The following is a 24793-nucleotide window of genomic DNA, read 5'->3' on the forward strand; positions in this document are numbered from 1 at the left end:
GCCTAGGGCCTAGGCTACTGACCACCATCATGGTCAGTATCTTTTTTCCTAGTAGCTTCATTACCAACAGGGGGCAGCATAGTGCCGTTATAGAAGTATCTTTACTACAGTCAGTGATGAAAGGTGAGCCTGGCTCAATACAAATTTGAATGAATTGTTTCAATCTTACATTTGTTATCAAATAGAAAGTGCTTCCCACTGATGTCCCTTTCTGGCACAGCTTCCACTCTGTCATCTTTGACAGAATAAGGTGACCTAAGGGAGAGAATGGTGTTTTGCAAATCAGTTTAGCACATTTATTTCTCTACAAATTCCCCTTGTAGTAGTACAACACCCCCTCCTAAATTCCTGTTAGCTATTTTTCCCCTAAAAGGTTAGGTGTTTGGCTGCATCTTACCCTTCAATCGTATAGCTGCCCAACGACTTGACATCCCTCGACTCTATACATGAAGAGATGCAGTTTACTCAAAACGAATTGAATTAAATTTGTCTAGAAATTGTTAAATGCAAGCCATATACTCACTGCCCCAGGAGCGAATCCCTGTGCACTGCCTCCTTGGAAGGTGAATATTTGGTTTGACAGGTACTTGTCTTCCTCCGACTGACCTCAATCCGTCATTTCTGTTTAAGGGGCATCCATCTGCATCATGGCCGAGAAGGGTGCAACTTGAGCTGCCCTCAGACAAAGCCTTCGCGCTAGACAGTGATCTTGGAACAGGGAATGTCATCATTCTCGGGCTGCCCCGCGAATGCATAACTGTCCGTCGATATGTCGCGTTTACCAAAATCCTGAACCTACCCGTACGTAGTAGCATAACAGTTTTACTGTTCAGCTTCAGCTATCAGGTCTGCAAGACTAACGGGACAACGGGAAATGCTATTGAGTCACTGAGTCACCATGGCAACAGATGTACACTACACTGGTCAAACAAAATACTTATCACTTATGCCAGCTGCAAATAAAAGTAAAATACAAAAAGTAGTGGCATCACTGCATGGTGCATTATGAGGGTGGTTGACAAATGCCAAACTACAATCAAATGAAAATGCTATTGCAAGTTGCACCAAAATCCAGGGTTAGGCTCCAAGCCTAGCCTCCCATCCCCATCAATTACATCAGTAGTTTTCAACCCGTGTGCCCTGATTATACTATAAAAACTCAGTAGTAAAACATTGGCCAAAATGCCAAATATAAAATAGAGCCAAACCTTTTTTAAATAATCTACAAGAGGCGTTGTGACTTGTGAGCTTGTAGTCGAGACATTTTCATCTGTTGAACACTACTAACCATATACAAAGTGCTTGTAGGTCAGGGTGGCGGACCTGACTCCGCCAGATGGGGGCGGTATTGATTCAGTGAAACAAAATGTGAAGTCATTGGGGGGGGGGGGGGGGGTGTCACAGGTTGAGAACCAGAGTTCAGGGAATCAATACTCAACCATGAACTGTTCAATGTCTGAAAGACATCAAGCAATGAAACTACCAGTGTCGCAGGCTCAAGAAAAAAGGCCCTCTGCTGATCAAGGAGATATTCACCTGTAGGATTAGCTTCAGATGTATTTTAGATTTTGACATTTGTATACATTTAAAAATGTCAGTCTTAATCTAAGGTGGTTCATATCCGTCCGTCCCTTCCTGCACAGGATGCCTGGGTTGAAAACCCGGCATTAAATACCAAGTCAAATAAAAACAAATGCATTGCATTAATCACTTTTACATCAAATACACCAGACCAGAGGAAAGTGCTCTTTTTTTATATATTTTTTTATTGTACAGACAGACGCCACGTCCCATAGAAAACCTGCAACAGGAGAAAAACAAATGTTACATGTCAAAATGTCACATTGAATGCCAACATTGAGACTAAAATGTGGTCTAAAATAAAATGTTACAACTAAAATAGGCTTCAAAAGCACTTCTGTCAAAGTGTGTAAAACATCAAATAGAAATAGGTGTTTGTCAAGCTTTGGATACTAAAGTGAACATCCAGTCCAAGCATAGTATATTATATGCTGTGCTTTAGAAAAGCAAGTGCTATTCCTAAAACATGACAGGTATATCGTATACCTACAGGACTTGTCAACATTAGTCTTTACAAAAACACTATTAAGCCTAAAACACCATCAACCAACATTTTGACAGATAGGCGAACTACTTAAGGGGAAATAACATTAATAATGGGCGTTTCATTTAGGTGTCGTGTACAAGCATGGACACAGACAAATGAAATCACTCACAATTAAGATTATAACTTTTTCTGTACCTGTAATTACATTTACCAATCAAATGTCCAATAAGCAGATTTGAGACCAAATGGCAAAGATGTGGTTTCAGACAAAATTGGCTTATTTTTCAGTTACTCAGCATAGTCGATAAGACGGGGAAAGAAATGGATCATCATTAACCACATCCAAGAAGCCACTGCCAACCCAATACTACTTGTTTGGGCAAACGTCAACAATTCTAGAAAATATTCACTGCTCACTTGCATGATAGGTCATTAATCCTAGACCAGTGGCCTTGTGATACATGTATTGTTTTCCTGCATTATACTCTTCTCACCATTGACATTTTAGTTCATCCTCCTGATCATTCTGTTGATCTGGTCCTCCCTGTTGCCGGCATCTCCGCCCTCCACAAAGTGTGTGGTCTTCTTGTTCATGCCACCACGGGGAGATGACAGCTTGAAAGGCCACAGGAAGTTGTTGGCGTACTTGAAGTTCTTTCCGACTGTGTAGACCTGATTGATGAGATCCTCAATGCAGATCATGCCGTATTTACCTGCAGGTGTCACAGAAATTGAAATGTAATCAATCAAGTGCTAGAATGACAGTTTGTGCAAAAAAATTTTGAATTACATGTAAAGGAATATGCCCAAACGTTACAATTTTTGCCATTAAATAAAGTAGGTCTCTCGTGGAGCTCTAAAACAAGTTTCACCTTCCTCTTCAAAGGAAGATCTTACCATTTGCAAAAGTCAACATTAGTTTAAACCAGTTTGAAGCTCCAGATTGATCGATATAATCGGTCCTGTACATTTGTATGCACACAAAGCCCTTAAACCTATTTAAGTGCTTTATAACCTTAAACAGTCTTAGCACAATGCAAACTACCAAGTTGCCATATACTATGTTGACTTTAGACTACTTGCCCACTCGTATTATTGCCATGCATTATGGCAAACCTAACGAATCTGGAACTGCAAGCAGACTAAATATATACTAGTGCAAGACAAAAGGGTCTAGGTCTGCCCATTGATAAAATAGCCAAATCCTAAAATGCTTTACTGAGATGTGGTTTCAGACAAAATTGGCTTTTCGTTTTAGTTTTTTCACCATAGTCGATAAGACGGGGAAAGAAATGTATCATCATTAACCACACTCAGCAGTCAATGATCACAATGAATGGCATGTCAGCACTGCATGGTTTTCTAGCATCATGCTGTTGAATTCTACCAGCAGAGCTGAATGTAGGCTACTTTAGTCATGTGCGAAGTCATACACATAAAACAGCCAAAATTTTGGAGGGGTTTCCTAACTGGCAACCATCATGTTGTTGGTAATGAAATTTGCAGCAAAAATCCTTACCGAGGGACTTGTCTATCAGGGAGTTGTCTGAGAGGGGAAGGCGCTGCTTCTTCACCTTGCCAAATCCACGCTTGTAGATCAGCTCACGCACTGACTTCAGGTTGGGGTATCTGCGAGAAGCATCATGGATACACTGTTATGTAGGAAAATGTAATTTTACATTTATAATCCAATGGATCTGCCATGTCAATTAACCTATGGTCTTTTCAGAGCATCAAATGTTAATATGAAACCTCTAACAAACATTTAACTTCACTGCATAGAAATATCTACCAATGCATGTAGAATCAAGTGCAGCATGTTGCATTTTTAAGTTTTCCATTTTGGTGGAATGTAGTTTCAGACAAAATTGGCTTATTTTTCAGTTACTCAGCATAGTCGATAAGACGGGGAAAGAAATTGATCATCATTAACCACATTCCAGCCTCAGGCACATCACTGTTTTAAAGTCACGTTGACATGCTTTAAAATGAGCATTTGACAGCATGGCCAACATTTGCAACAGCTTCCAGTCAACCCCAGTTTCAAACACAACTGGCCGATAAATAGTTGACCTTGAATGGTTTCATCTTGCACGATTACGCGTATAGATGAATCTCCAGCTTGAGACTACATGTTTATTTCCAGTTACCATTAATACATTTCAGAATCAGAAGCCTTTATTGCCATGACATGTAAACATGTTGTGAATTTGGTTTGGTGGACAGCAGAGTGCAGTTACGTTAGGTCAAGTGCAAAACAGGACAAGACAGTGCAAAAACAACATCAGGTCAGTTCAGAGCACAAGTCAGTCCATTCCACTCCGAGTGGGGTGTATAGATGATACACACAGCAAATGCTTACCCCCAAGCTATGTAGGGCTCTGCAATCCTCAGCATGTTGATGGAAGCCTTGTTCAGCTTGACAAACACACCATTGAAGATCTGGCGCAGTCGGAGCAGCTGCAGAACTTTGCGGACCTTGGGACTGACACCGTTGATACTAAAAAACGAAAGGTTTTCATCAGTATACAGTTAATTCAATACAGTAGCTGTAATAAAATGTTGCTTGTGGTTTCAGACAAAATTGGCTTTTCGTTTTAGTTTTCTCATCATAGTCGATCAGTCGGGGAAAGAAATGATCATCATTAACCACTTTCTTTTAGCAATGCATAGCATCAACACCTTTTCAAGGACATTTGACACATTGATAGGGGTGATGCTGACTAAGGATACAGGAAGAGTGGGAAGGGCACCTCAATGTTTAATTGGTCATTTATTTATTTTACAAAATGTAAAAAATAAAAAAAAAGATTTGGATAATTTTTAAGTAACTTAGGTATACATGATTTGAACATGCAGTGCCTCATTCGACCTATATTTACCCTGAAACTTCTTTGTTATGCCGATAATGACTGGCTAGTCAAAGGCCATAGTTCGGTAGCATAGGTTGTTTCAATTTGTGGCAATATTAGCCTTTAATATCAAAATGTTCAAACATGTTCATGTTCCCAAAAAAAATAAACAAACATGGGGGATAGCCAATTTAACATTGAAGTGTCCACAAAGTTTCAGTGCCCACTCTTCCCGTCACCCAGACAAACCTATATGCTTCTCTAGTCTGTCCTTCAGGAGACAACACTCACCCTCTGATCCTGATGACAAAGGCCAGTTTAGGCTCAGCAGGTACATAGTAGTTCCCAACTTTGCGGGCTGTACGCGCCTTGCGGACCTCACTCCTGTACATCGCTTTGTACTCCTTGTGATACTTCTCAGCCCTCTTGTAGATCAGTTTCCTGGTCACTTTGCGAGCCTGATGACCCAAGACATGAAGACAGACTATTTAATTCCTCACTATCTCAACAAGCTTTTAAGATTCCAGTAGTTTCTAGACTGATGTGCACATCTTTATCAGAAGATCATGTAGGAAAATTAAACTCAAAAGCATGTTGCATTACAATCCGATTAATCAGACATGCAACTAACCTACGAGCACCAGAACAATATGAAGCCTCTTGACCATATAAACAAAAGGTAACATTTAGTTTTACATCTCTGCATAGACATATCTACCAATGAACGTTGCATTTAAACTTTTTGGTTTTTTGATTGATTTATGTATTAACAGTTTGCAGAATTACAGTACATTTCAAGCACAAACTCAATACAAAGACTGTTAACTGTGAGTGGACGACCCAATTAAGCATTACACTAGTTTACAAGAGGGTCCACCATGTTCAATTCATCAAAACATTTAGAGACGTACAAATAGACACTTCTATATAGTCAAAGAACAGAACAGGAACAGGTGGAATGTAGTTTCAGACTAAATTGGCTTTGATTCAGATAGTGTTCACCACAGTCGATAAGATGGGGAAAAAAGTAAGCATCATTAACTACATTCCAACAAGTCATGTTGACACGCTTAAAATTTGACAGCATGGCCAATCAAGGTGTAAATCATCAGCCGGCGAATGTTTTATCAACTTACCTTTTTTTCAGCCAGAAGCTTCTTGATGCGCACGGCCTTCATGGTGGCAAAGGCCTTTCGCCTTTTTAAAAGGCTCTCAGGGACCGCCGGAACCTTTTTTCTGTAAATTAATAAGTCCATTATAATAAGTTTCATACATCGCACATGTGGTGTATTTATCACTTTAGCCTTTCGGTGTACAACTCGCCACGTTGGATTAAAATGCTGGGCAGCATAGCCCATACGCTACGGGTGTCAAACTAGCTAGTCATTAGCCGTTTGACCAGTTTGTATCAGACAGCCTTCTCGTTCTCACCATTTACTCGCATAGCGGTTAAATAACATGATTAAAGACACCGACATGTTTTATTCATTAGTGTTGGGTTTGTTTCACTACTATCAAGTGAAGGCACTTATCATGTGGGAAAGTAGGAAGACATGTTGTGGTCGGCAATTTGGCTACACGTAGTGAGTAAAGTGGTCATAATAACAACATTGGAGATCAAATTCCTCGGAAATATTGTTAATCCTGTAGTGTATACAACCTAACCAAACTCTCCGACATAGAAAATAAACAGAGATGTTGGTTTTAATAGTAGATGGACTTAGATTTAGCATGGCAATAATAACTCACTCTGCGTCCGCCATTGTGTCCACCGAGAAAGAGGGAAATCAATCTGCGCATGTGCGCATTAAAACGTTTAGGACCCGCACATGCTGCCCGTCGAGCTGCCTGCCCGAATATTCAGTGAATTATAATTTAATTGCTATAATTTAGCCCCCAAAGCTCACATTGACGTTTTAAAATTAATTAATTGCCTACATTCTCATGGGTTATCTTGTTTCATATTGTTTCAGCTAAGCATTATTCAAATCAGTAGTATCTTGTGTGCGTGTGTGCGTGTGCGTGCGTGTGTGTGCGCGCGCGCGCGTGTGTGTGTGTGTGTGTGAGTGTGAGAGAGAGAGAGAGAGAGAGTTTATCAAAAGTATCAAGCTAACGTATTCTATATGGATGTATATTCACTATATTGTATAACTATCTCTGACAGAAAATGCTTTTTATAGTTTCACAAGATAGTATTACCCAAAGTGCTAATATAACACAGCTCTGTTTACACATTTATTTAATTCCTATTTATATCCAATATTTATTTGTAAATAGCCTACATTGTTCTGTTTTGATTGTCTTGTTCCACTTCTGCTTTGGCAATGTAAACGTACGTTTTCTCATGCCAATAAAGCTCAATTGAATTGAATTGGAATTGAATTGAATTGAATTGAATTGAATTGAATTGAATTGAATTGAATTGAATTGAATTGAATTGAATTGAATTGAATTGAATTGAATTGAGAGAGCGAGAGAGAGAGAGAGCACCTCATTTGAATTAGGCTATATCGGTAATTAAATAACAATTCACCCTTTATCAATAGACATATTGCTGCTATACGCCCATCTCTATCCATTGTCTAAATCTTCCTCCTGGTTTAAATGCTCCATCATATGCAATTAATTTCAACAGAGCTATTTTCCCAGGCCAACTTCAATTGTTTTACAATGAGTCATGACCATTGACCATGCATGCATGTACTCAAATAAGAGTATAAGTATAAGTTTTATTGGATCTATCATCTATCAATCAAAACCCCTTTTTCCCTTCACTGTATATGTTTATTTTCCTTTTTACCTCCTTTATGATGAAATCCTGTTGTGTTCTTTGACTATATAGAAGTGTCTATTTGTACGTCTCTAAATGTTTTGATGAATTGAACAAGGTGGACCCTCTTGTAAACAAGTGTAATGCTTAATTGGGTCGTCCACTCACAGTTAACAGTCTTTGTATTGAGTTTGTGCTTGAAATGTACTGTAATTCTGCAAACTGTTAATAAATATTTCAATCAATCAATCAATAGAGGTCTACTCTATTCCTTCCTTAGCTGCATTTGCTGGAATCTCTCTCATCGGCCTCTGCAACAGGTGGGATCTATGCACTTGCTGACAGCCAGAGGGCGTTCACGCTTCATTTCCAGCCCAGGTTATCCCCAGATGGAAAGAAGTTTCCCTTCCTGAACCTGGACCATTCCATTACACAGGCAGCCTCGCTGGAAATGAAAATCAATTCAGGCTATTTCAGGCTGCACTAGCATCCAAATGCAGTATTGCATTATGAAAATAATTCATCTGTGTTATCATCTGATCTGTCTGATTATGATGAGCACATTTACACACACACACACACACACACACACAGTATATCATGTGGGTCCATTCATTTTTATTAGTCAAGTTTATTTAAACTTTAAAGGCAACAACATAATTTTGAAATTAATATCTAAGTGGTTAGGCCTTCCATGGACACAGATCATTCCCCACGTGAATGACTTACAAAACTCTAATTTACCTACAATTAGTTTGGAATTAGTTGAGATGTACAAGATATAAACGTCTGAGAAACAGGCTACAGTGTAGGCCTCTATATTTAGACTTAAACCATGAGAATCTGCACAAAAAGGTCTGTAGTATGGCCATATATCTATGGGGTTATATTTTCATCTTGATGTTTTCCTATTGTTTTTAAAACATCAAATAGCGCTTATAAAACTCAAAATTGCGCACAAATAGGCCTATGTTATTTCAATTTGACAAATAATGTGACTAATTCTGTGTCTTTAGGCTAAACAATCTAATCGCAATATGCATCTAGGCTTTTAGTAGCCTATACCAGTCTTGTGTATTAAGGCTCTAAGTGTCTTTTCTCACCCGAATTAGTAGCAGATCAAGTAGCCTAAGTAGCCTAAACCCCCAACTAAACATAATATAACACCTCGAAGTGTATTCTAGCCTCGTGTTTCCCGTAACCTATTGCTTTAGGAAATGGAAATCAAAATGGTAATTGTTGTGTAAAGATCCTCCTCACTCCCTCCCTTTCTTCTGCATCACGTCTGAGTCTCGCATGTGTAGACTGTGAACCTGCCGCTTCATTGTGACAGACGCTCAAGCCTCAGCCCCATTGGGTCCACTGAGTGCATAAAAAGCGCTTGAGATGAGTGGCAGAGCACAGAAGAGCAGACAGGCACATCCGAGAGTTGAAAGAAAGAAGCTTGTGCTTCTAACTCAAACAGCAGTAGTAGTAACAGCTGGACTCTTGACTGAGAATAAGCTTACCTTTTTAAACTGATCTTTAATTTCTTTCTTCACCTAATATATTTTTTTTTTCTTCGGCTGTGAAGGTCGTGCGCGCGCCTTTTCGTTCACTTCAGTGTGATCCTCTATAGATTTATAACGTTTTACGACAGTGTTGTCAGTAAGTAGATTTATTGCATGCACCGTAGCCCTGTCGCTCCATCTCCAAGCCGAGCGCACAAACGCTCCGAGGTGCGCAATTTTCTTTTTTTTCCTTTTTCTTTTTTCTTTAAATTTTTTTTATGCATCATCCTTGGCTCACCACCATGTCCAACATGATGATCATTCTTGCGGAGTTCTGTGTGGTCATGGTGAAGGTGCTCTGGGCTTTTATACATGCCGGCTCTAAATGGATTGTGCGACCGAAGGAGAAGAGTGTCGCGGGACAGGTGTGTGTGATCACCGGGGCTGGAAGTGGTCTTGGACGGCTCTTCGCTAAGGAGTTCGCACGGAGACGAGCTGTATTGGTGTTATGGGACATTAACAGCCAAAGCAACGAGGAAACGGCAGAAATGGTCAGGGAGATATACCGTGAACTGGACAACCCCGTGCCTAAAGACGGTAAGTCAGCCTATTGTGAATCAATTAAGCTTATGAAACCATGCATGTTTGTTCGATGTTTTTATTCAGAATGTCATCATTAGGCCATTGAGAAATCAAATCTTTAATAAGACAGTATTGCTCCCCATGTAATTTCTATACAAAACCTTCCCTCTTAACTCTATCGACTTGTTTCTGTGTTCTGCCTCATTAATTTCATAAGTGGTGCAAATTGTTGACCGAATAGCTAGTACACCATCTGGCAGCTGCACAATTATGTCACAGCTCCTTAATAATCTTAATAATAGAGCAATATATCATTATAAGGGGCTGTAACAACTGTGTAAGCAAGATCACCCGGCAGCTATTCAATTATCCAATTCATATTATTGCAAAACAAACTTTTAAGTTGAGGCTACAGTTTATTTCCATGTATTATCATAATCTGTAATGCTGGCCTGCATGTGGTATTTTATCTGTATGACGTTTCCACTGACATTTTGCCTCCCTCTCTTTTGCTTCTCCATATAGGACCAGTTGGCGGGGTAGAGGAGGTCCCTGCTTTCCAACCCCAGGTGTACACCTATGTGTGCGACGTGGGCAAGCGTGAGAACGTATACTCCATCGCTCAAAAGGTGCGCCGTGAGGTGGGAGAAGTGGACATATTGATAAACAACGCCGGTGTCGTCTCGGGCCACCACCTGCTAGAGTGCCCCGACGAGCTGATCGAACGCACCATGGTGGTCAACTGCCACGCACACTTCTGGGTGAGTTGCATCTTCAGCATCTACAATTGTGTATCTTTTAAGTGCCGTGGTTCTCAAAAAAGTGGGGTATGGGAGGGGACCCCCAGGGGCCCTTGTCGATAGTCACGATTCACAAACCAAATGGACACTTGCTGGTCTGTAACTCAGGGAGCGCAGAAATGGAACCAAATGGACCCGTTCCATTTGTATGCCGCCTTATGCATGCCAAACTGGGGATTGTTGAAATTAAAAAGTTTGAGAACCACTGACGTAGTGGAATAGCTGGAAACAGCATTGGAATAGGCGAGAAAAGCATCCAGTTGTGCTGTTGTTTGCAGCTACTTAACCTTCATCCCGTCCTGTGAGTAGTATATGTGGATATTGTTATTATTTCCATTATGATAACATCAGTCCCATAAGACATCTGCTTTGGTTTCCATGAGCACAATGTTATCAAGTGTGTTCAAGTGGTGCCAGGTTCACAGGAATGTTTCCACTGTGTCTTGCATGCCTATTCATAATCCTATCCCCCTGTGTGCCAAACACAAGAGTCAGGGCCAATTCACTTTGCGTTTGTGTGTAATCTCTGTACGTGTACGAGTGCACACCGGCACACGCGCGTATTTGTCCGTGTTTGTGTACTTTTATCAGGAGTGAGAGACCGAAAAACAGCAGCCCTTGCATCTTTAAGACTTCAGATGGAGTTAGTTCTGTTCTGTCAAAGCAGTCACTGGGTTGGGTTTGAAGTCGGCAGAGGCAGCTGTTTGGCAGCGCGCATCAGCAGTGATCCCCCCGGTATGTCAGCCCTCCTCTGCTGTGCAGAGCTGCACTTGTACAACTCTCCCTGTCCGTGATGCGGACAGAGAGATCTGTTTGGTCTGACACACTGACTTGCATACGACAGCTATACGCTTTCTTGCTGGCAGGCACTGTTCGGCTTTTACTGAGTGATATAGCTCCATTTGGCTTCATCTTCCTGGCCTGCTATAGTATAAAGTGACTAGACTAGGTGTGCTTGATGGAGAAAATATGTAGATATGTACACGATTCAACACTACAGCTTGTACTTATCTAAATATTATTTAGATAAGTACAAGCTGTAGTGTTGAATCGTGTGTGTGTGTGTGTGTGTGTGTGTGTGTGTGTGTGTGTGTGTGTGTGTGTGTGTGTGTGTGTGTGTGTGTGTGTGTGTGTGTGTGTGTGTGTGTGTGTGTGTGTGTGTGTGTGTGTGTGTGTGTGTGTGTGTGTGTGTGTGTGTGTGTGTGTGTGTGTGTGTGTGGCGAGCGTGCATGTTGAGAGAGGACAGGCAGACAAAGTACCCAGCCAGGCCAATTAGAAGCCCATTGAGAAGCACATCCTTGTTGATAGGGGTGGGGGGTGTGAGTGTGTGTGAGTGTGTGTGTGTGTGTGTGTGTGTGTGTGTGTGTGTGTGTGTGTGTGTGTGTGTGTGTGTGTGTGTGTGTGTGTGTGTGTGTGTGTGTGTGTGTGTGTGTGTGTGTGTGTGTGTGTGTGTGTGTGTGTGTGTGTGTGTGTGTGTGTGCGTGTGTGTGTGTGTGTATTGGGGGCATCTCCCACCTCCCTCTCCAATCATTAAGCAAATCAGTATTGAGAGGTGATTGCATTGCTTGGCTCCAAGGACCACCCCTGTGGAGTGACTGTGTGTTGATGGTGCACTAATTTGTTTAGAGACCTGCTGTGGAGTCGTTCGTAACGCCTGAGAATCTGTGATTAGCTTGTTTGCAGGCCCTGCACTGACTACCGTATTTAATCTGTGACCGTATTTAAATTAATTATCATTATAGAGTGAAGTGGATGGTGTTCACAGTTTTGGGTTGTACTTTTTGCGCTCTGTGCATAACCCCCAGGTTTCCAGATGGTGGCGTACCTCTTTCCTGGTCCAGTTAATTTTCTCATAGCTTTGTGTGATTGGTTTTACAGCAGAATTGAACTGGGACCACACGTGAAGGTGTCATATGTGTTTCCAGTTCAAACCTGCTGCCGAGCCAATCAAACAAAGTTATGGGAAAATGAACAGGCACAGGAAACGGCAATGCCATCTTCAGAAAATCTTGGACTACGGTTATGCACAGAGACTATTCTTAGCATCACTGTGAATAGCCTCAGTGATTTACAGCTCGGATTAATCAAGCACAAATGTGTTGTGTTGTCAAACAAGGTTGTGTATTTAACACCCTTGGTGGATGCTCCTTTCAACCAGTCATGCGCTTCCCTGCTGGCCCAACCACTTCATCCATTTAGATCCAACATGTGAAGTCAGGATCCAGTGGTTGGATGAGTTGGGATTCTCATTAGGGGTCCACGCCGGCTGTGTTCTCTGTTGTTCTACGGAGAGCGTGGTTTCTTTAAGGGGTGGGCCTGATGAAAGCATGGCCTAATGAATGGCGACAGTCAGAATGGAGGATGTGGTTCATTAAAGACACAAGCTGGAATGAATGGAGCTTAACTAAGACGGACCTGTTCGCTTTCCTCCCTTAGACAAACACATGGTACAGTTGCTCTCTGCTATGCAGGTGGCACATTGCACAAAGCTTTTGTTTTGGTTGTGTAGCGGCTTTTTAAACGCACTATTTGTGGCTCATCATGACTCACCCAACAAATGCCCCCATTAGATAGAGCATAGTCATACAATCATCATGTCTGTAGTGGATTTTAAACCCAGTTTATAGAGGCACAATTCTTTGTTGATTCTTTGTCTGTCTGTCTGTCTGTCTGTCTGTCTGTCTGTCTGTCTGTCTGTCTGTCTGTCTATATTTGTTTGTTTGTTTATTTCATTCTTTAACTTCCTATGGACCTTTTGTCCAATTAAGGGATTATGTTTGAAAGTGGACGAATTATTGTCCATCACTTAATTTACAGAGGCATTGATGAGTATTGCCTTCTAGTTTCTACCTTGTTTCAATGTGTTAATGATGGATGTAAACAGGCTGCAGCGGATCACCCTTGTGTGATCCACTTTCAGAGGAAGGGAAAAGTGAAATGTAACATTATATGCTTACGTTATTAAGCTTGCCTAGCATCACAGAAATATCCTGTGGGTCCACAATATCATTCTTCTAGGGCTTCTTATTACTATAATATTATTAGATATTATGGTATGTATGTTGCTTAGCTGGACATGCTTCCAGCTAAGCAACATACATGCCATAATATTTAATAATAATAATAATAATAATAATAATATTAATCCATTTAGGCCTGACGTCGAAATAAAAAAAATAAGTCTTCTGAAAGAATATATATTCAAAGATCTGTGCCGCATTTTCACGATTTTTCAAAAATAGCAGACCTACAAGATTGTAGAGCTTGTAGATCTGCTATTTTTCAATAGCTGAAGTATAACATAATGCTTAGTTAAAACACCAAAATGGGTTCCCGCCCAGAATGTGATAATACACCAGACTTTTCAAAGTACTTTACATGTCTACACCTCCAAAATAATGTTGGACTTCTGCAATTTCCCACCCACCACCTCTAACCACCCATAGTTTCTCCATGCAGAGCGACATGACAGCAGGTTCACTGCTCTCTCCTCTATCGACACTGTGCTGCTGTGTGTGGCAACAGGGCAGGGTATAGCCAGGGTGCCAGATGGGATAGAGAAAGTGCTTTCTCTTTTCATTTTGTGTGCAAGTTTTTTAATTTTGTTGGATAGTACGGTGGGAATGGGGCCGGGTTGGAGGCATGAGCAGGAAGTGGGTGGTTATCTTAGAGAGAGAGAGAGAGAGTGTATGTGTGTGTGTATGCGTGTGCGTGTGTGTGTGTGTGTGTGTGTGTGTGTGTGTGTGTGTGTGTGTGTGTGTGTGTGTGTGTGTGTGTGTGTGTGTGCCAGGCCAACCGGGCTCAGACCGCACACCGTTCCTCGCCTCCTTCCACGGGCCCCTCTGACTCGCCCTCAAACTGATTTGGAGTCAGTGAGTGCAGCTGCAAGAGAGTCACGGAGGCCAACACTGTTCATCCGGCTCTGCCACATGCACACACGCACACACACACACACACACACACACACACACACACACACACACGCACACACACACACACACACACACACACACACACACACACACACACACACACACACACAGCAGCACTGACTCAGCGCCTGACTTCCTTCAGGTTTTATGAGGCAGGGGGTCATCACTTGTAATTGGCTTGATGCCGCTTTGATAAGTCCAGCTGCAGAGTGGTGGTACTGGAAGGGCCTGACGTTTACTCATACAAGGGACGAGGAGTTATGCTGGGAATGCTGGGTTTGCGTTGTTTTTCCAACGATTGACTCAACAGGTGTTTGTGAACAACACGCAGTGATCCATCTTGCAGAATCTTTATACTCTCTTAGCATTGACGTAGCGTCACAGAGTCCTGCGGCGAATGATGCGGGAGAGGAAGGAAAAGAGAAAGGAAGGCAGTTCTGTCCCATCCACAGGCAAGGAAGGCGAGGAGGGTAATGGCGAGCTGCTGCCTGACCCACTTATCTGACAATTGGTTTCTTGTCTGTGGATCAGCTTGACGAGATGCCAGGCGACAGGAGCCAAGTTCCGCGGGCAGCATTCCTGCTGTAGCCAAAAGAAAGGAACCAGCCAGGCAGAAGGGTCCTACTTGACTGGTTTTATATGGCCCCCTCCTCAAGCTCTGTGCACCTGTACCCCTCACTGGAGCCAGCCAGCGCTATTCCCATGTAGGCCTCTCCCCTTCCATGTACCTGCTTAATGTGTCTGGGGAACACACTGGGTTCTGGGAAAAAGAGACCAGCCTGGCTTGTTGATGCGGTCGATTTCCAGGCGAAATTGGGCCCTGCCCGCCACCCCCATCGCTATAAGTGTGGGTCGGTGGGACTGCCGTAGTAGCGCAGGTTTCCTTTTTACAGGCTGACTGGCGACTGTAATCAGTGGTCACCGTAGCATTAACCATTCTAACACTCATCAGGGGAGAGGTCAGCCCAATTAAATGGCCATCTGGTCCTAAGCAAAGGCCAATATTTTGCTCATATTCCTTTTGGTCAGACGCTAGCACTAATGCAGCCTGACACCCCAGCTGCAAGAAGCTTTGTGTGGCTCTACTGATCCTGGGGACAACAAACCAATTAGGGGGCACCGCGGGCAGAGCACCCCCACATGGGCGAAGGAGGCCCGGCTGTGTCGACGGGTAATTTAGCGGAACAGGGAGCGTTGAGACCCAATTACGGCGGCTCTGATGTAAGACATGAGCTCCTGTTTGCTTTCACACATTTCGTGTCTAAGAGGTCAGCGGAGGTCACAGCCACATGCCATGAGAGGCAGGACATCATGGGGCAAGAGAGGGAACGGTCAGACAGTCACGTTCAGCCCATTGTCTTCCCCTCTTTGCTTCCTAGTTCGTTATTTTCATACGGTTCAGCAAAAATGTCCCCATTTACTGTATCTCCCATTCAGGCTTGGACCATGAAGTCATTCCCCCCTCTCAGATGGGTGCAGTGGGAGTAGGGCTGGGAAGCTTTGGCTCCAGCCAGGTACGGGCAAATCTTGAGCTAATGCTTCATTTGCACGCAACCCTCCCTCACCCACTGTCATCCTGGCACACAGAGCCCTTTCTCAGCGATTGTTCGGGCCTCATATTCCTTCTCCCCCTCTATTAGGGCCCCCATCACTCGAAGAGTTGTATATTGTAGCAATTTCAGATTTAATGTCCTGGAAAAGTGCACATGTTTGGTAGTTTGGAGTAGAGTCAGATCAGTTATACCTGGCTACAGAATCAACTCTAAAGCTGCAAAGGTCTCTCATGCCAGCTTCTTAAAACCAGCCCTTCCTGCTTCATAAAGGATTTTGGCCTGGATTTGATTTAATGCTTACAGTTGCATTTGCCTAGCATAACAATGGGGAGTACGGGATCTCGGAACTGCCGGCGGTTGTCAAATGCGATCAGTGCTATCAGTTCAAACACTGTACAGATGACACTGGAAGTTAATGTGTCTGACAGAGTTTCACTCTGCTCCAGTTTTAATGAGGCATTCCTCCTCTGCCAGTGGTTACATAGCTGTACTAGCTGGTACCATGCTCTGTACTTCCCTCCAGGAAAAAGTTTAGAAAGGAGATTAAATCATCCTCGTCTCAGACCCACTCTGACCATGCTAACATACCAGCCAACCACAATCTGTAACTGTTCATTTGTATCATCAAATATAGACTCAAATCAAATCTCGCTCTCTCTCTCTCTTTCTCTCTTTATACACGTAAGCATATGTATTTTACGGTGGTACTATGCCACATAACACACCGTAACACATCTGAATATAGTAATAGAATTAGCAGTGCTACAACAAAAGGGCCTGCTGGTTGTTTGTGGACCTCCTAGGGGGAGAGTGATTGGTCAGTTCCTATATGATTGCTGTCACACGGCACACCTGCTGATTGGCCCATGCTGTGCACAGGGTAAACTCCAAAGTCGGCAGGCAGGCAAGGCCAAATGAGAAATGGATCTCCAAGTTATAAACCTGTAACCCCTCCGTCTCCTCCCCAGTGTTGCTCTTCTCACTACCTCACTAAACCTCTCATTGGATCAGCCAGTGGAACCACTTAGGCTCTCACGTGGCAAACGACAAAACACTTTCATCTCCTTTTTTTATCATATTCTGTGAATGGATTGTTCTATTGACCGCTTCCTGGGCAGGACACAAGGCCGGCCGTGTGGGTAGACATGGGGCTGAATTGCATTGTGGGAAAGTGTTGAGTGAACGGAAGCCTACGATTGGTGCTGTCAACAAGTCTTTAGACTCAGGCCCATCGGGTACCAGATCTGTGTGGGAAGAAAAAAGCCAGCACTCTCCACAGCAGAGAACACATTTGTCAGTGAATAATCACTACAATTCCCACCTACTATAAAGATCATCAAATATGACTACTATAAGTGACCTTCATCCCCACTTTCAAACTATAGCTCCATGTGGCTATAGATTCCCAAAGACTGTTATGAATTCTCATTCAAGGGCCCCCTCTCTCTCTCTGCGTCACCATGGAGAAAGAGACAGAAATGGCGAAAGGGACGGAGAGAGAGAGGATCAAAGGGCTTTGGCACAAGACGAGCTGTACCAGTCAAACTAACCTTCCTCCCCCCCACCACCCCCGCCCCTCTCTCTGTTTCTTCTGTCCTTCTCGCAGACCACCAAGGCTTTTCTCCCCAAGATGCTGGAGCAGAACCATGGTCACATTGTGACGGTTGCCAGCTCTCTGGGCTTATTCAGCACAGCTGGAGTGGAGGTTAGTACCATGCACAACCACACATACATGCATACACATCCATCCTCCGTCTGTCCCAACCAGTGGCTTTCTAAAAAAAAAAAAAGACCTCAGAATGCCAGCTAGCACACTGCGCCGGGGAGGTTAGACCCACTCTCTTGCTGTCCCTCCACCCATTAAATTAAGGGCCAGAGATGAGCGTATAGAGTCTTCTATCTGCAGCAGTGGGGGTGTGAGGCCCCTATTGGGCTCTGGCCCCGGGGCCAGAACGAGCTGACAGCTCCCAGAGGGGCAGAGACATCTTCATCAGCGCTTTGTGAACAATTCAGACTCACTCAGTATTCAGGTCACCGCAACATCCAAATAGACTAGGTTTTGGTTTCCTTCCCTATAGTTTTTTGTCTTTTAATTATATGACTTCCTAGAGTTCACTTTCTTTTTTGTTATTTAAGTGCGGTCATTTATCCCCGTAACTATTGAAAGAACTAAATGGGTGGACCGCCTTGAAGGCCCTATTTTGATAATTTAGAATTCTGCTCATTTATCCGCAGCGGATTGGTGTCATTTTCAGATGGACTATAGGGACTACTGGGCCATTTGCCTGTGTTTTTATAGCTGCACGTTTGCTTTTGTTGCACAAGCATTCATCCTTAACGATAGGTCTCCCTTCAAAGGGACTGAAGCGTAGTCAATTTATATTGACCTATTATGCTTCCTGGAAATGCCTTGTATGTGATTCCAGGGCTTGCACATTAATTTCAGGGGTGGGGTGGGGTGGGGTGGGCGGGGGAAGCTGGCATCAGGGCTGTTATGTGGGCGCAGTCAAATCCTCTTTATCCGTCCCATGTTTAGCAATGTGCATCTGTGTTTGCCCAAGCTGTTTTCAGAAGATTATTTCCACGGTAAACCACATCAAAACATGACCGCCAGCCCGAGCGGTCTCCTGATGCACGGGAGAAGAATGCTAATGAAACCGTAGAACGGAGGGACGGGCTAGCTGGGGGTTTTGTGGCCGTGTCATTAACAGGAAGGAGAAACCTCCGTGCCTCCAGGGCGCGTTTGATAATGTTCACCTTGGTCCCAGGCGTGCAAGGCAACGCAGCCACGGCAGAGTTTTAACAGGGCTAACCTGTTCTCTCATTATTCCTCCCCAGGATTATTGCGCCAGTAAGTTTGGTGCCATCGGCTTCCACGAGTCGTTGAGCCACGAGCTGAAGGCCTCAGAAAAGGACGGGATCAACATGACTCTAGTGTGCCCCTACCTGGTTGACACGGGCATGTTCAAGGGCTGCAGAATAAGGTGAGCTTATACTATTGATTGATTGATTGATTGAAATATTTATTAACAGTTTGCAGAATTACAGTACATTTCAAGCACAATTCAAAGACTGTTAACTGTGAGTGGACGACCCAATTAAGCATTACACTTGTTTACAAGAGGGTCCACCATGTTCAATTCATCAAAACATTTAGAGACGTACAAATAGACACTTCTATATAGACAAAGAACAGAACAGGAATTCATCATAATGGAGGTAAAAAGGGAAAAGAAACATATACAGTGAGTGTGTATCTCCACATTTCTTTCTTTCTAATCACTCAGGTGTCCCTAATTTGGGCATCTCATTATAGTCGAAAATTGTCGACAAATAAATTGGCTATTTTCGCTATTCGTGAACGTTTTAAAGCTATAAAATAGCACATAAGCGGTTAAAGTTGCCCTTGCACCTGAGAAGGGCATGCTATCATCTCCATTCCAATTTTCATTCATGTGAAATTGCCACACGCACACACGCGCACAACCACACACACACACACACGCACACGCACACACACACACACACACACACACACACACACACACACACACACACACACACACACACACGCACACGCACACGCAAACTTGCCATTTGAACTTCAAAACAGCAATCAAGGTAATGATTGTGTTATAGGATATTAAAAAAGTCCCCTGACTGCCTTGGTGAGTGTTTCATCCAAACAATGGGGGCTAGTTTCCCAGCAGAGAACCTCTGAAACAGCCAACAGGTGCACCTGGGCTTAACTCCCCTCCCCTCCCCTCGGTCACTGTAATAGCCCTTTGTGGCATGGTTAAAATCAACAGTTGGCAGACCCTTTTGTTTTTAGAATCCCTCTATGAAATACCCTCCCTTGTCCGTGTACCAGAAAAAGCAGTTCCCAATTTTCAGCTCTTACAGTCTAATCTCTCATTTAATGTGTCTTTTAAATAACCCCAGCATGTCCCTCATTTGTGTGCAGACTGCCAATATAGTACACTGCCCTAAGTACCCCCCCGCCCTCCCTCCCTCCCCCCTGCATTGTTATGGCTTCCACGTAGAAATGCGCTTTGAATTAAACATAATCATGAAAGCCACGTGACTGTACTGCCGACGGGTCTTTACGTTATACAGGATAAATAATGTTGGCTTCACTAGCTACGTGTGTATCCTCAGCAGAGCTGTCAGTAAATAACCCATGAAAATGTTCTATCTGCAGGAAGGAGATCGAGCCGTTCCTCCCTCCCCTGAAGCCAGAGTTCTGTGTGAAACAGGCCATGAGGGCCATCCTCACGGACCAGCATATGATCTGCACACCGCGCATCGTCTATATGGTCAACTTCATGAAAAGGTGAGCTGCCTGGGACCAGTCTAATCTCCATATTGTATAGGCTAGTTTAAAGGTGCTGTAAGTTATATTTTCGGTTAAAAAAGTAAAAGCTAGTCATTATTGTTGGAGTGTTAGTCAGCTCTTTAGTAAGCAGAGAATACATTTTCAGGTGGGGTTGCCAATTTTATCCAATCAGGAAAGACGTTTTTCTTTTTTTTACAAAATTATTATTGAAGGAATGTCACGGGAAAGGCAAGCAGTTTTCGGAAAAACAAACAAAATTACAAGACAAACGCAAACCCTCCCCCCAAACCCCCTAAAAAACATAGACAGTAAATAAGAAGGTACAATGAAGAGAGCAAAGTGATGGAGACTATATATATATATATATATATATATATATACAGTACAGTATATACAGTATATATGTAATATATATATATATAATATATATAATTCATTGTATTGTTTTAACTCTGTAGAATCATTAGTGTAGTTGAGTGTGAAGTATGGTGTTGGGTGATCGATCTAACAAACAAACCAACGTGTGCAAGGGGGACATAAAGGTGAGATTCCGTAAGCAATCTCGTGGTCCTAATTGGTTTCTCTCCTTGTCTTCGCAGCATTCTGCCCTTCGAGGCCATCGTGTGCATGTACCGGTTCCTGGGCGCTGATAAGTGTATGTACCCCTTCCTCGCTCAGCGGAAGGAGGCCATGAATAACAATGAAGCCAAGAACGGGATCTAGCCTATAGGGAGTGCTGCTTTCAACACACAAGAGGGGGGCACATCACACTGCAAGCATGAGGATACGACCACTGAGGGTGTATTGGGGAAAAGGCGGAAGGGAAAAACGAGACTGTATCTAGACTGGTGCACTTGCATTGAGCAAGTGCAATGGTTTACCATATTGTTCCTCATGGAACAAGGAAAGCTGTGTACTACACAAAGGATTTATTTGACTTTGTTTTGTCTGTTTATTTTCTAAAGGTTTGTTTAAATAAACCAACATCTATATATACTGTGTCACTAGTTTTGAAAATCATATGAAAAAAAAAGGTATTCAGTAATTAACTATTTACATAATGTAGTCACCAGCCTTATCTAGTGTCTTTGTGGAAATATACAGTATGTTACTGTATGAACAGTAAGAAAAAGAAATCTGTGTCACTTTTGTTTGTTTTGTTTATTTGTAGACATGCACTGTAATTACTGACTCTCTCTCTACACTGCCAACCCTGACATTTCACAACAGACCCCAGTATCTCCAGAGGCTTGACCTTAATCAGAAAGGAACCACACAGTTTGCAAATTACACGGCTATGATTGTAGCTCGTATACTCACTGATTGCAAAGGTCATCAAATTGTGATGCAACGGTCATCAAATTGCGATGAAGAAACACAATTTTTGTAATTTACAACATTACGTTAATGTAATTTTATGTACTTTTTGTTGTGTGTTTTTTTTGTTTTGTTTTTTTGATACAAACATGTAGACTAGATGAGATGTTGCTGATGAAATGGTTAACGGCGCCCCAGTTGGATTTATAGCAGTCTATATTTGGCCGACTGGGAGTCTCTTCACAGGGCGGTCCATATAAAGATGTGTTGAATGCTACAGTGTCCTTTTAAATTACATTAGGTCTCTATGGACTAACCTCTTTCCAAGTCTGTGTGGGGAGGGATCGATGGCCAGAGCTCAATTAGGGTTGTACTGATATTGAGAGAAAACCTTTGTTCTCACAATGTTTTGGATATAGCATTATTATTATTATTTTGTATTTCTTTGTAAATTCAGAATTTAACAACAGTTACGTTATTATTGGCAGTAAACCAGTCATTAAGAGATGAAATGAAACTCCCGTCACACCGATGCTCCAGTCTGATGTATGGTTGAAGACAATGTATTAAGACACTATAGCTTACCATATTTGTTCCAAAGTGATGCTTTCACTTTGCTACCCATCGTCCACCGTGTCCAGTTACAGTGAAATGTAGACGTTAAACTGTTGTATCTGAGTATCCCAAAATGACTGTCTCCATAATATTTGTTGTATTCATATTTTATATACCTTTGGGAAGACAAGACGAGTCTTTTGAATTCCAGCTACATTCCAGTAGGCATCATTCCTTCAGTCACAGTGATGAGCCTAAATTCTCTACCTCTTAATTTTTGCCATTTGTGGACAGTATATATGACATAAGCCTCTTTTTGTAATTTTCTGAAGACTGCTCCATTGCGGGGCAAATGTGGTTCCGATGTTTAGTGTCTCTACCTAACTTAAATTAATAAAGTGATTTAGATTATTAAGTTGGTGTGTCTTTATTGATTCATGGACCTAAATGTCATTGCTGTCGGGTGGGAACTTCATATGTTCAAATCATTTACTTTTCAGGATTTAAATTTGAAACAGTCAGAAAGCCGATCTACAAGCTCAAACGTGTCGCATTCTTTTGTGTGACAGTATGACAAAGTAGGGCATTAATTTGATAAAAAGTTGAAATATGGAGATGAGATGGGACAGATGAGATGGGATAAATGGGGAGATGAGACAGTATTGGCATCAAAATGTACAACAAAGTTACACAGAATGTCCCATTTCAGAGGTTTTCAAAAGGTTTAAAAATCTTTTGAAAATAGCAGATCTTCAAGCTCAGAAGGCTTCGTGCCACGCTGTGTCGGCTATTTTCAAATAACCAAAGTACGATGAAGTGGTTAATGTATGTTTTCTAATAATAATCAAAATCTACAAAGTAACTCAAATAGTTCTCAAATAATTGTAGTGGAGTACAATATTTGCCTCTGAGATGTAGTGGAGTAGAAGTAAAAGTATTGGAAATCGGAAATACTCCACTTAACCCATTTTGGGCGGGAACCCCTTTTGGGGTTTTAAACATCGTTATAATTTAGCTATTGAAAAATAGCAGATCTACAAGCTCATAGCGCGCCACCGAGTGGCGCGCTATGAGCTTGTAGGTCTGCTATTTTTGAAAAATCGTGAAAATGCGGCACAAATCTTTGAATATATATATTCTTTCAGAAGACCTTTTATTTATTTCGACGTCAGGCCTAAATGGGTTAAGTACAAAAAGTACTTGAGTAAATGTACTTACTACTTAGTTACTTTCCATCACCCTCGATTCATTCACTGCAGTTGGGTGTCAGGAAAGTGTGTCTTCAGCAATGTTGACGAACAGAAGACTCTCTCTCTCTCACTTGCTTTCCATTGTTGGGAGGACGCCCACCCTGCCCTTTCTCCTTTCTAGGACAATTCCTGTGACTAGTAGCCGATCAGCATGATTGTCCTTCCACATGGTGAGTCATCCAGCCTTTAGACAAAAATGGGCTGTTGGATAAACAGCCATGCCATCTTGTCACTTGTCACCCTGTCACAGCATCAGTGGCTCTCAAACGTCTTCATGACAAGGACCCCCCAAATTAATATGAATTGGTTGTGGACCCCCACATAAAAAAAATTATCTTTTAAAAAATATTTGAAAAATATTCCAAATGTTTCAATTCTTTTCGCTGACAGGCCCAGGCAGCGGAGGCGGATGGTAACCGCCGCCAACAGGTTGCCAGTTCGAACCCGGGCTCCCCCAGAGTTAGTGTCGAAGTGTCCTTGAGCAAGACACTGAACCCCTAATTGTTCCTGGTTGGTGCCTTGCATGGTTTCCGCCGCCATCGGTGTATGAATGTGTGTGTGAATGGGTGAATGTAATGCACAATCTATGTAAAGCACCTTGGATAAAGGCGCTATATAAATGCACCATTTACCATTTATTTTATTTACCATTTTTCAAGATTCTTTTGAAAATAAGCTCACCAAGTGACGCGTTGTGAACTCGTAGATCCAAACAGATTTTGATGGTATCTTAACACATTTGGCTGGGGCGCCTCCTGAAGGACCCCTGGGGATCCCCAGACCCCAATTTGAGAACCACTATAAATCACTCTAGAACATTTAAACCTGATGTATGTCATATGACAGAGTATAAATTAAAGGACAACTTTAGTCTTTTTCAACCACAGTCCATGTTTTAGGTTATTAGAGAAAGTAAAAGATGAGGGTTAAACTTTTCTCATTTGCTGCATTCTGTAGTTTTAACTATTTTAGCTATTTTTGACAGGGGGGCAGGGGCATTTGAACATGGGGCTAAATACGTATTTCTTTAAAAAAAAATACGGCGATTTCTTTATTATTATTTACTATAGTCCTACTAGACCCCAGGAAATTACATCTGGCCACAAAAGATCACAGGATGTACTGAATGTGAAGGTGGGTACTATAGGGGGACGCCATACTGTGTGTCGTAGGCTCAATCTGTCAGTTTGTCACCTCCCCCTTCACGTTCAATAGATCCCATGATCTTTTGTGGCCAGATGTAATTTATGGGGTCTAGTAGGACTATAGTAAATTATAAAAAATACAT

At 42.4% G+C, this 24793-nt stretch overlaps 2 protein-coding genes across 2 annotated transcripts; one reads left to right on the plus strand and one right to left on the minus strand.

The window, feature by feature from the left end:
* Positions 1 to 1746: 1746 nt before the first annotated feature.
* On the minus strand, positions 1747 to 6729 carry LOC306913382 (large ribosomal subunit protein uL30-like). The gene is made up of 7 exons (XM_079489984.1): positions 6670 to 6729; positions 6057 to 6156; positions 5212 to 5378; positions 4431 to 4568; positions 3588 to 3697; positions 2563 to 2781; positions 1747 to 1801 (listed from the first exon to the last, which is right to left on the minus strand). Exons 1-6 carry the CDS (start codon positions 6681 to 6683, stop codon positions 2573 to 2575), a joined length of 738 nt encoding a protein of 245 aa, XP_079346110.1. The 5' UTR covers positions 6684 to 6729; the 3' UTR covers positions 1747 to 1801; positions 2563 to 2572.
* A 2521-nt stretch (positions 6730 to 9250) lies between these two features.
* On the plus strand, positions 9251 to 22670 carry LOC306913066 (retinol dehydrogenase 10-A). The gene is made up of 6 exons (XM_079489583.1): positions 9251 to 9777; positions 10288 to 10523; positions 17654 to 17752; positions 18886 to 19031; positions 20249 to 20380; positions 20983 to 22670. The coding sequence occupies exons 1-6, from the start codon at positions 9459 to 9461 to the stop codon at positions 21104 to 21106; spliced, it is 1056 nt and encodes a 351-aa protein (XP_079345709.1). The 5' UTR covers positions 9251 to 9458; the 3' UTR covers positions 21107 to 22670.
* The last annotated feature ends 2123 nt before the right edge of the window (positions 22671 to 24793 follow it).

This window comes from Electrona antarctica, assembly GCF_951216825.1.
Source record: "Electrona antarctica genome assembly, chromosome: 20".
In the NCBI taxonomy this organism is placed as follows: Eukaryota; Metazoa; Chordata; class Actinopteri; order Myctophiformes; family Myctophidae; genus Electrona; species Electrona antarctica.